This window comes from Octopus bimaculoides, chromosome 8 (assembly GCF_046866305.1).
Source record: "Octopus bimaculoides isolate indiv1 chromosome 8, ASM4686630v1, whole genome shotgun sequence".
NCBI lineage: Eukaryota > Metazoa > Mollusca > Cephalopoda > Octopoda > Octopodidae > Octopus > Octopus bimaculoides.
In genome coordinates, this window is record NC_142935.1 from 30,629,959 (window position 1) to 30,643,230 (window position 13,272).

The 13,272-nt window shown below is 36.2% G+C and overlaps 1 protein-coding gene and 1 long non-coding RNA gene across 5 annotated transcripts in view; one reads left to right on the forward strand and one right to left on the reverse strand.

Annotated features, from left to right (window-relative positions):
- LOC128248559 (uncharacterized) overlaps nt 1–8,100 on the forward strand; it is a 27,233-nt gene extending 19,133 nt beyond the window's left edge. Inside the window, exon 3 of the long non-coding RNA XR_016242840.1 lies at nt 7,197–8,100. This is a non-coding gene — a long non-coding RNA (uncharacterized LOC128248559). The remainder of the gene's footprint in view (nt 1–7,196) is intronic.
- A 2,591-nt stretch (nt 8,101–10,691) lies between these two features.
- LOC106874635 (neurobeachin-like protein 1) overlaps nt 10,692–13,272 on the reverse strand; it is a 228,537-nt gene continuing 225,956 nt past the window's right edge. For all 4 annotated transcript variants that reach the window (XM_089356297.1, XM_089356298.1, XM_089356295.1 and 1 more), the window contains exons 57-58: nt 12,289–12,437; nt 10,692–11,242 (exon numbers count right to left, since the gene is read on the reverse strand). In XM_089356297.1, coding sequence (XP_089212423.1) covers nt 11,101–11,242; nt 12,289–12,437 — 291 coding nt within the window. In that variant the 3' untranslated portion in view covers nt 10,692–11,100. The remainder of the gene's footprint in view (nt 11,243–12,288; nt 12,438–13,272) is intronic.

Below are 13,272 nucleotides of genomic sequence, written 5' to 3' on the forward strand. Positions count from 1 at the left end.
ATCTATCTATCTATCTATCTATCTATCTATCTATCTATCTATCTCATACACATAGAAATACTTGCATACATATATGTATACGACGGGCTTTTTTCAGTTTCTGTGTATCAAAACCTATCACAAGGGTTTGGTCGGCCTGGGGTTAAAGTAGAAAACTTACCCAAAGTGTCATGCAGAACCATTGGTTTGGGAAGCAAGCTTCCTACCACACAGTCACATTATGTGTGTGTGTGTATTTGATAGCAAAAAAAACAAAAAAAAACAGATTTTTCTTTTAAAATAATACATACATGAATATAAATGGATGTGTGTATTTTCCCTTTGTTTACAATTAACACGGGAAAAAATAAATAAACAGTTAACAGGGCAGCAAAAAATCACACAAATAATAAGGACATAACACCCTGTTTGTAAAGGTAGAAACTCCGGGTTGAAACATATGTCGGAAGTAAAAGAATTCGAATAACACCTGCGTTTAACTCCATTTATTTATTTATACATACATACATACATACACACACACATACATACATACATACATACATACATACATACATACATACAAACCAAAGAACTATGCTATCTATCCTGACATCTGCGAATTCAAATATGAAAATAAGTCCAACGTGACTACTCACGCTTCCATCTTTATTCCAGATGTAACTCCAAAACCTTTCACTTTCTTCGGCGTCTGATCTCTCAATGCTGTTAACCTTTCCGTTCAGCTATTGATAAACCCTTTTCTGGTCTTCTTGGAACAATCTGTTGATTTTATATTGTTCAATTCTTTGGTCATATCTCTTCATCTTTGTCGCTTTAACTTGCAATCGTTTTTTCAGATCTTCAAGAATTACATATAACCCCGCTTTTTATTTATTCTATATCTACGTTTTAGTTCCTGATATTTTTCTTCCCTCTTCATTTCACATTTTTCTTTCGTTCCAAGATGTTGATATGTTTTCGTAGTTCGTTCATTGATTGTTTTATTCTTCTTTTCCACTAAGGTTCTTTTTCTTCATTCCCACATTTACGGTTTGGTTTGAGGCCTACTTTATTTCCTATATAGATGATGCAGGCTTTAATCAATCTCTCCGTTCCGGTTATACAATTTGTCTTGATTTCTTTCAGTATTTTATTCACCTTCAGGGTCAACCCACTGAGCAAATTTCTATCTACTTCCCTGAACCCATTTATTTCCATATCCAGGTTTTCCTCAACGAAACTAGTAATGTCTTTAACCATTTCTTTGTCTTCATTATTTAGTTCTTCTCTACACTCAGTGCTTGAGACATTATACTTCTCTCGGTTACTCTCATTAAGTGCAGTATCTGCTTCTGTATCGCTCCTTGTATTTTCGGTCATTATATTTATTATTGCCTTTGCACAGCCTCTAACGCTGGAGATGTACTACGGTGTCAGCTGTTCACTACCAGTTAACTAATGTAACACCTATTATTTTTTGAGCACCTTCCGGAGTATTCGAGCGGTTCCAAGCAGTGCTGTTTTCTGCAAGTGCTCCACCCTTATTGCTGCCCCTATTTGTTCCACGAACTTCTCGATATTTTTGCTCACTGTTCCCAGGGCTTCGACAATTATTGGTACTACTGCTACCTTTTTCATCGACCACAACTGCTTAACTTCCCAAGCTAATCTGTGATATTTCTCGATTTTTCTTTCTTCCTTATCGCATACCTTGTTGTCAGCTGGGCATGCTATGTCTATGATCCAGCATAGTTTGTTTTCTTTCTCAGTTAAGACTATGTCTGGCATCCTATTTTCTATCTCATGGTCGCACTGAATCATAAAATCCCATAGGATCTTTGCATTTCTATTTCCGACGATGCCTTCAGGTTTGTGGTCGTACCAATTTTTTGCTCTGTCAAGTCCATATTTGTTGCAAAGTGTCCAATGGACAAGCCTGGCTATATTGTCGTGGCGTCTCTTATATTCTTTCTAGGCTAGTGGTGTACTTTTGACTGGTAACATGTCACACGGTTTCACCGTTTTGTCCACAGGTTCTGCGTTTATCGCTTTCTGCTGTGTTGTCTATTCGGCATTTTATGTAGTTTGTTCTTAGTGCTTGCTCTTGGGCAGCACAGATTAGAGCCTCCGTTTCCGGTTTTAAATCACTTTTAGTCATCCACAGCCATCTTTTTTCTGTCTTATTTTCAACAACCCTATGAAATTGACCATGCATTCTTATCTTTAGCCACCTATTTTCAGTTTCATTCGTTTTCAATTTCTTGAATAATGCTTTATCTTTGCAATCTTTCAACCTGCACAAGCTTGACCTTCTTCTATTATTATTATTATTATTATTATTATTATTATTATTATTATTCAGTAGTTTTATTTTTATAACGTGCTTTCACTTCACTACCGAGCGCAGCTCTGTGCGCCTTGGGTATGTGCTGTGGTTTGCTGTGGTGCTCTTATGTTTACTGTATTGAAAGTGTTTTGCGTAGAATGTGTGCAGTACCCAGTAGTGCAATTTTCTGTATGTTATATATATTTGTAAGTCCTGGGGTTTTTGTTATGTATTTGTCTGAATATTTTTTTATTATACCTAAGGCACCTACTATGATAGGAATTGTTATTATTATTATTATTATTAATAATATTATTATTACTATTATTATTATGAAAGCACATGGCTTAGTGGTTAGGGTGTCGTACTCACGATCGTTGTGTTCTTGAGCAAAACACTTCATCTCACTTTGCTCTGCTACCACTTTGACACCTGGCGCGTGGCACACTCGTGCACCTGTTCAGACAGCGTCGATTTGATTGTAGCGAGCGAACTAATGGGCGACACGAACATTCGATCACTATCAAAACAAATCATTTGTGCAGATCTCTCGGCAAAAGGCTGAACGCTCAGAATCAGGTTTTGAGTTCGAAGCGGCTCTAATAACGTAAGCATATCATAGAAATGGACCCGAGATACGGAAGGGTTTCCAGTATTGCAATGGAGTTAGAAGGAGGGCTTGCAAAACCTCTGCGTTACTCCTGCAGTTTCTACATGCGACAAAAGCATCTCTGATGTTTATTTCACCTTCACAGAAGTACGACGTTCACACTATCAAGCTTCTGGAACTCTTAGGGAGTACCTTTCCTTCTCTCTCTCTCTCTCTCTGTCTCTCTCCTTTTCTCTGTCTGTCTATCTATCTATCTATCTATCTATCATCTTCTCTTCCTCCCTCTCCTCCCTTCCTCTCTCTCTCTCTTTCCCCTTTCTTCCTCTCTATCATCTATCTATCTGTCTATCTATCTCCCTCTCAATCTTTCTTTCTCTCTCCCTCTCTCCCTCTCTACACACACACACTCTCTCTCTCTCTCTACTCTCTCTTTACTCTCTCTCTCTCTCACACTCTTTATATATCTCTCTCTCTCACACACACTCTCTCTCTCTCAACAGAAAACACCTGCAATAGTGAACTAAATAATTGATGAGTTGAATATCTGCTAACAAAAGACCGGTCAAATGTGTTGTTGACTAATTTCATTGAACATGTCTTCGAACCAAACAACCGAACATATAGTGGAGGGGAGAGGCGCCATTGGCAGGAGGAATGTTCTGCTAGGATGTATAACATGCTGGGAAGCGATTATAAAGAGCTGGCGATGGGAAGGACTGGAGCGAAACATCGAGGAGACAACAATATATTCCTATAAAGCGTCCTAGATATGAATGTAATTATTATTGAAGATAAAGAAAGGGACATTTAAACAACTTATTGGCTGTTGCTACTGCAATGGAAGGAGAGAGAGAGAGAGAGGGGGGGGAGAGAGATGTTATGAGACAGAGATGGAGTCTTTAGATTTATAACAGGACACAAGAGAACAAACTGCTTTCTTTTAACAATTTACCATTATTCTACTCTAAGTACGAACTGAAATGTCGTCTTCAACAACAGTATTATCAACATTATAGTCGTTTTCATTATCACAGACTTAAAGAGTTGTAACTATCTTTCATACTGTCTAAATCATCATCATCATCATCAGCAGCAGCAGCAGCAGCAGCAGCAACAACAACAAAATACATAGCGTTGCCAGAAATCATGATTAAATCTGTACTATAATAAAGAAAATATAATTAATAAACGATATCATAGATATTACACAACGAAATTTATATGTATACTCTTTTACTTGTTTCAGTCATTTGACTGTGGCAATGCTGGAGCACCACTTTTAGTCGAGCAAATCGACCCCAGGACTTATTCTTTGGAAGCCTAGTACTTATTCTATCGATTTTCTTTTGCTGAACCGCTAAGTTACAGGGACGTAAACATACCAGCATCGGTTGTCAAGCGATGTTGGAGGACAGTCCCTTCTCTTTTTCTTGCCTTTCAATTTCTTTTCCTGTTTTTTTTTCTCTCTTTGACAAAGAGCCTCATCCGAAACGTCAGATATTCTTCTGTTTCTTCCTCTTGTATATTGTACACTTCTTTGCTATTTTTCGCTTTATATGTCTACGCTTTTTCAAGCAAATGCATTCATTTGTCTGAATCCACATAGAAAATTTTGTTACTTTCCTCTTTGCCTCAAATTTTAATCGTATTTGTGGGATTTTTACGCACACACATGTATATGTATGCATGTACATATGTGTGTATGTATGTGCATGTGTGTGAATGTGTTTGAGTGTACGTTCAACACATACGTAGAACAGACGAGCATAGAACAGCACCGAGTTCCAGTCAGAGAATTATTTCTGGTTGCAATTGCTGACTACTTCAAGTCCTGTTATTCTAATCTCGTTTCCGATTATTAGATTGGATGTCAAGTGTTAATCTGATGATCAGAAGTGTGCGAAATTCGAATAACCAGACATGAAGTACTAGTTTTTACAACTATGTATGTGTGTATATATTATTCTTTTAAAATAATAGTGTTGATAGTGACTTCGAAGTTTCAGATCACTTAACCTTCATTGGTTTGTGATACATTTGAGTTCATATTGGCTTTATATAATCTCTAGCAAGTTTTTTGGTGGGGTGGGGCCTGTACGTGAAACCCTTGAATAATAATTAGGTTGTAAGATAATATCTGGTGGAAAGATACTAAAGACGGCTGTAATTAAAGTTGATGTTGTGTTGTTTAGAGTTCAGTCCTGCATGTAAAACTGTAATCGAGTGTATATTTAGGTGTGTTAGCTTCAGGTCATGGGGTCGTATTTTAGGGTTCATAAAAGAATGCAGATTGGGGAAAAATTAGTTGGTCGATAAATGTGTAGCTAAGTTTAATCGTTGTTGATGCTGTCTGAACACTGATGGGAAAATATTACTTGTTTGCTTTGAAAAGATGGAGGTTATTGTTAGGAATTTAATCTAAGTTATAAAACTTCGTAATTACGTGTGTTTATTTAGATGCGTCGATTTTGGGTCCTGGAGTTTTAGTTTGGAATTTTGGTTATCACGTGTCTTAAGTGTTCACAAAAGAATATGAATAGATGGAAAGCTTCGTTAGTCAGAAGATATTTTTGCTTATTGTTGGTGTTAGTTTAATACTATTTACAGGATTTAACTCGTTTGTTTCGTAAGGTGGAAGATATTGTTCAGAGTTCAGTCAAGCATGTAAGACTTTGTAATTACGTGTGTCAGCTTCAGGTCATGGTGCTTTGGGGCTCACAAAAGGATGTAGGTTGGAGAAAAGTTTGTTGAATAGCAGATTTCTAACTAGGAGTTAATTAGGGGTTTAAAAATTGAGTATTTTGGAGGGAATCTATTTTTGTTTCTATACGTGCACACGTTTTTATAATGCCTAGATTTACGGATATTCGTGGGTCCAAGGTATCATATCAAAATATCATTAACAAGACCCACACTTGAAACCGAATTGAAGAAACGTTTATAAAAGCCATAGTTAACAAAGTTTACGCCTCCAAAACATAAAGGTAAAATTTTCTAATTGTATTCAAATAAAATGAAGAGCAATTAACAGATCAATAAAATAAGCATCACTAAAATAAGGACTGGAGTTGATATAATCGATAACAGCCCTTAGGTTGTTGAAGGTCTCCCTGCTTGGCTACAGTCTAATGAATGAAAACAGTAACAATATAATTGATACGTTCACACCTTTCCAAAATCAATTGAATTCCAACTGTGAAGCGAGTATATCAATGAGTTGGCAATCTGTGAAATTACTAATGAGCCATACTGATATCGTCTGTCATTTCTTTACATAGAAGCAGACCGGCCTAATGAGACGGCCTGCATGTGGTCACTTGACCTACTAGAAATAGCAGACAGTTTTTCAAACTACATTAGTGACCACCCACTCTTGATGTGTGGGTGGCTCATGTAGAAATTTTGTACCATTCATCTATCTTCTCCTGTTCTTATTTGTTACACTTTCAATTCTATTAGCTCCATAATGTTACTAATTCTAATGTTTCTGTTTTCCCCTTGGCCGTTTTCCAATAACCAATAAGTTTTATACACAATTTGCTCTTATGAGATACTCCAAATACGTAAATTTTGCTTGCCTTGTTCATTTGCAGGGCTCTGTTCAATACCAATTTCAAAATCACTCCTTGCCTTCTTTTAATGGTCACATAAGATGTAAGGTAGAGACATATTGGTGTTTGGTGCTTGAGATTTGACTGTGGGTCTTATATGAGCCACTTATTTGTAAATCAATGGTATTTTGCTGGGGGTTTTTTTTTTTTTTTTTTTTTTTTTTGCTATTTAATATCTCGGGACAAATTGTATTTGATACATAATCTGCTCTTTTCCTCCGTGATGCTCAAAAGGGCCATGGATACTACCTTCCCTCCAACCAATGGCAAAGACCCTCAAAAAACGTCATGAATGTTACCACTTGCCATGGATGTAGCTCAGTTTCTGAGGCCTTGAAACAATGGGTTACAAATGTTGCCCTACCACCACTGAATAAATTATTAAAAAAATAAATAAATAGAAATAACAAACAAGTAAAAATATTTAAAACATAAATCAATTTTATTCAGTAATCTTTTTTTTTTCCACAAAAAGATGTAAAGCTTAATTTCTGTTATGAAATAATTCTTATTAATTAATTTATAATTTTTTTTTCATTTTGTTATTTTCATCATCATTAATTCCTAATTTGGTATCTGTGTATTTCGATTAATATATACATCCAGCTTATATTAATTTTTTTATTTTTTAATTACTTTTTATTTTATTTTATGTTTTGTACTTCAGGTTGGATGATCTTGTATCCACCCTGCACCCAGAAGATATTGCTAAAACATCTAAAAAAAAAATTAAGTTGAAGAAAAATAACAAATTAAATTAAAATATTTAAAAAAACTTATATATGAAAAAAAAAAAAAACTTAACAGTCCCGAATGAACATTTCCACCAGTCAGGTTTAAAAAAAAAAATACTAAAAAAAACAGGATATTTTTGTCTTGTGAGAAAAGTCGCTTGGATGAAGCACTGTTGAATGGACCAAATGTAAAGGAATACGGAGATGGATAAAGGGATGCAGCTCCTTGGTTTGGTGGGCAAGGATCTGTATAAAAGAATAATCGCAAACCTAACTTAGAAATAGATTTCCACAAGAACTCAACCCAAAAAACATGATTTCTAGTTGTCTTCACCGTTTAATATATGTCACAGCCAGAGTCATTGAAAAGGACTACAGATTGTTGTAATTATTATTATTACTATTGAATGAGAGAGCAGTGTATGCCATCAAAGTGACAATGGGGTACAAATACACAAAGCCCAGTATACCCACCATGACTACCCGTCTGATAAGGGTACACCAGGCACATGCATCACAACCATATGTGTGTGACATGGTGACCTTATATCAAGATAAAAACAGCACATGACCTTGCAGGTGGGGCCCAGTTAGAATTTTCTTCAGGTCGAGTTGGTCATCTTGATAAAAAGGTCCCTGAATAAGGTTTGTTTAAGGACAATGAATATTAAAACAACCCTGTTTCCAGAGGTGAATTATTCAAACACTCCAAAAGAATCCTAGTCAACACATGGCTATGATGCTCTCCCCCCTACTACTCCTGTTCACAATTAATTATAACTATTTATTATACATTATTCAAATTTAAAAACCAAATAAAATAAAATTTCACAGGTCACATCACAGCATCTCTCTATATATACATATTTCTCTCGCTTATGTGTGTGCATGCATATGTGTGCATATGCATGCAGCTTTCATATATGAACTAATACATGAGTTTGCATATCAGAGTGGTTTTCTATGTATACATACACAAATTCAGATATCAACAGTAGAATATATACACGTGTGTGTATGTTTGTGTAAAATTTTCTGTTAAATAGGTAATGTGTGTTCGGATTTTCCCCTCTTTGTCTTACCATAACATACTCAACAGTTCATTCCAAACCATATCTTTTCCATAAAATTAACCCCCCCACCCTCGATACATTTTTTTCAAAATTACAGACTCTTATCCTTAATGGCATGTCTGTCTGGGAGAAAATCCTTGATTCTTGAGATTATTCCCCCATCACATTTGGAGTCGACACCAATTGTAATCAAACTGGATTATTCTCTCTGGAAAGAGATAATTTCAAAAAATCAAGAAATCACATAGGTGCAGGTGTGGTTGTGTGGTAAGAAGTTTCCTTTTCAACCACACAGTTTCAGGTTCAGTACCACTGTATGGCACCTTGGGCAAGTGTCTTTTACTATGCCCTCAAACGAAACAGTCTTGTGAGTGAATATTGTAGACAGAAACTGAAAGAAACCTGTTGCACGCGTGAGTTTGTCTCCCACCACCATTTGGAAACCGGTGTTGGTGTGTTTACATCCTGTGACTTATTGGGAAAAGAGACAAATAGAATAAGTACCAGACTTTAAAAAAAAAAGCCCTGGGGTCAATTTGTTGAACTAAAATTTTTCAAGGTGGTGCTCCAGCATGGCCACAATCTAATGACTGAAATGATGAAAGAACTTATTTTACATGTCACCCAATGTCCCTTTAGTCATCATCATCATTTAATGTCTGCTTTCCATGCTAGCATGGGTTGGACGATTTGATTGAGGACTGGTGAACCAGATGGCTACACCAGGCTCCAATCTGATGTTTAAATGAATTCCACAGGGCAATCTGAGTTATTTCTTTCAGCTCATTTGCATTTCATTTATTATGCAAATTACCTGAGCCATTAATGAGTTCAACTCTTATTTGCATATGTCCACATATCTTGTCAGCTGAAGATAATGTCGAACAATTGCTGAGTGGACAATGCCAAAACAAACGTGTGTCCAAAGCTGCCCTCCTGCCTTCAGAGAATCGAATTGTTTCTGAGGAATTCTAAATTCTTGAAATGATCTTCCTTTCTAAATTGAAGTTGGTATCAACAAGCACCAAGTGATTGGTATCTCCTCCCTGGGAAGGGAGATAATTTCAATAAATTAGGAATTTTTTTTATATGTTGTTTAATATACCCTGATTTGTCTTGGCTGTTCAAATCTATCTCTAGCCACTGAGTTATCTCCCTTAGTTCATTTTTTTTTACCACCCACATCATATTTACATCTACATTTCTATGCTTGCATGGGTTAGATGCTTCCTCTCCAACACAGTATCTCTCTCTTTCATACATACTATTTGTTTCAGCCAGGGGCAGTGGCCATGCTGTATGTGGGTTTATATATATATATATATATATATATATATAGGCCTGATAGCCAAGCCAGCAAGGAGATATCATTCAAAACCTGAAACAATAATGCAAAGCGCATTGTGACCAGCGATGTATAACAACATCTGATAGTCTAGTCAATCACATGATATATATATATACATACTTATATATGTATATCATGTATATACATACCAATACACACATAAAATATTCTATCCCAGACTATCAACCCTGTCAAAAGTGCAGCAATAAATAGAACAAAGAAATGGTCAAATCTTCTGCCAAGTCACTATCATAAAGTTCATATGTGCTTTTTTCTTATTTTTCAGCAGTAAAACACCCAGTAATAAAATCTATCTCCCCCAAACATTTATGTTTCATATTTAAAGCTCCATTTTTACATTAATTATGCAATTATTCTCTGTTGGTTAACATTTGGAAGAAAAGTTTTTAGAACAGGAGAGAAGAATTTCATCAAGAACTTTTGTTGATTTTCATTCCATGAATTCTTCTTTTAGTGTTTGCTTCTCCGTTATAATTGAACATTTTATCTAAACACATTATCAGCATATATCTTTACTTATAAAATGAATTCATATATATATATATATATATATATGCATACATATACATATGCATACACATAGATATATATATACATACACACATAGATATATATATATACATACACACATAGATATATATATATACATACACACATATATATATATATATATATATATATATATATATATATATACACACACACATATACATATATATATATATACACACACACTGATTTAAAAATTCACACGTATATCTATAATGTGTGTATATTGGTGTATATACACTCTCATACACATAAGCAAAGTTTAAAAATTGGTAGTTATTTTGTATACAAAATACTATTTACACACACACACACACACACACACAATGTGTGGATCGAACAGAGATCTTTCAAAATGTGCAAAGTCCATTATAAATTATGTATGTCGTCAGTAAAAGTCCATGAGGAAGACAAGGCCATTGCTAATTCCAAAGTGTGTTGGGTGTCAGTCATCTGTACATAGAAGCATATAGCTTACACCTGTAGGAAACTGAAGACAATGTAAGCACCAAGGTGCTTCCTGGAGTTTCACGAAGCTCTAAAATATTTCATAAACCTTCTCTAGGAGCTGCAAAGTATTTTTACCATAACCCCCTCAAGTGCTCATGAAGAGCTTCCTTATGGTACCCCCAAACACGAAATAGGAGTTTCTCTATGACTGTCAAGCATCCCCCAAGGAGTTTCCACTATAACCACTGCAAGGAGTTTTATAATGATCACCAAGGAGCTGCAGTAAATTTCCTAATGAGCTACGAGCAACTGCACGAAGTTTCATTAGAACTGCCAAATAGCTTTAAGGGGTCGTTTACAGATGTTCCAGAATGTGGGTCCTAAAAGGAAGATGGTCTATTTTATCTCAGCTTTACTTTTGGTCCCAACAATTATGAGTTTGCCATCACGGAGAGCGACAAGAATGTGGGTGTTACCAGGTGTGAATGCAATGCACTGTATTGGCACCAGCAAGGGAATTGTTGTGATTACAGCAAGTCTGGGAGGAAAAAAGAAGAAAAAAATGAAAGAAATTAGATACATAGATATTCAATTAAGTTTCCACAAATTTTACTTAATACATTTTCCTCATTTCTCATGGGAATTAAATATCAATGATAAATGAACAACACCAGAACATGAAGAAAACAAAGGATTTTGTTCCAAGACCCCAAATTGTCCAGAGCATTGCAGATGCTCACTGGGGTGTGCTTTTGTGGTCCGACCCATGTTATCAATCATTTCAAGACAAACGTCACATTATTTACAATTAGCCTTCTGTTATCCCAGTTCAACAATGAATGAATCAGTGATGAACAAATATAAATCTATCTCATCAGTTTGTCCTGCAAGAAACATACTAAAAACGTTATTACCAACCGGGTCAAAACATCCAGAAAGTGAAGAGGTCTTTGTTCTTTTACTTGTTTCAGTCATTTGACTGTGGCCATGCTGGAGCACTGCCTTTTTAGTCAAGCAAATTGACCTCAGACTTATTCTTTGTAAGCCTAGTACTTATTCTATCGATCATTTTTGCCAAACCACTAAGTTACATCGGTTGGGAGGGGAGACAAACACAGCCACACATCCCCTCAAACACATAAACGACGGGCTTCTTTCAGTTTCCATCTAACAAATCCACTCACAAAACTTTGGTCGGCCCGTGGCTATAGTAGAAGACACTTGCCCATTGTTTGGACAATATTGCAGAGCTCCTGCATAAAAACCATCAGATATTTAACCCTTTAGCATTCAGATTACTCTGCCGAATGTAAAACTTATTTATTCACATTTTTTTAAATGATGAATGTTGCTGTAATTTAGCCCTAGGAGACATCGTCTCCAGCTGGCTATACAACACGATCTGTGTCCTTATATATTTGCTATGTTATGTTGGCAAATAATCTTTACTCGTAAGTACTGTTACTGAATATCTCTCGTTATGAGATTTACAAATAGTAAATTTTCTAAACTACTTAGAGAGTTCCTCGTTAGTTTGCCTGATGTTGTCTTTGGAGTTGGTACAGGTGGAATAGTCTGACTTACCCAAAAAGTTCATAAATAGTGAGATATCCTTGATCATTGCCAGTAACGAGGTAATCTTCACCAATAGCCATATGGTGAATGGCATGGGAAACTTGGTGTTGGAAGAGATGTTTACCATTAATTGTATACAATTGGAGAGAATATTTGGTCTGGAAATAAGACAAAAACACATATCATGAAACACAGATGAACAAAAACAATACACTAAACCTCAGAAAAAAACATAGAATGGATTGAAAAGTGACACAGCTGAAATTCTTTTATTCGTTTCAGTCATTTGACTGTGGCCATGCTGGAGCACTGCCTTTAGTTGAACAAATCAACACTAGGACTTATTCTTTGTAAGCCTAGTACTTATTCTATCGAATCTTTTGTTGAACCACTAAGTTACACCAACATCATCACTGTCTTTCACATCTCTTACTATCACCGTCATGCTTCACTGCTTCAGCTACCACCACCACCACCATCATCATCACCGTCGCCTCTATCACAACTACACCTCATACTATTACTATCAGTCAATCTGCGACTGTCCTCACCGTTTCTATGCCTACTATTACTCTCACCCCAGCAAGAGGAGTAGGAGTGTCACTGGACAGTGAGAAGGGGGGGGGGGTCAAAGTGTGACACACAGAAATTCGTTTTGCCATCTATTATTATAAATATATATATATGAGAGGCTTCTTTCAGTTTCCATCTACCAAAGTCACTCACAAGGCTTTGGTTGGCCCGAGGCTATAGTAGAAGACACTTGCCCAGAATCATGTGGTTGGGAAGCAAGCTTCTTACCACACAGCCACACCTATCCATCTACCCACTATTCCTGAGAGGTATGTGGGGGTAGAGTCCTCAGGCATCTCCTTCTTAGAGTCCTATCAGAAATAACCATCATTAGACTTTCTGGTTGGATGGCCAAGCAGGACCAACTGCAACTATGGATATTAATCCAATCATCCCATTCTTGGTTTACCCCTGGGTCTC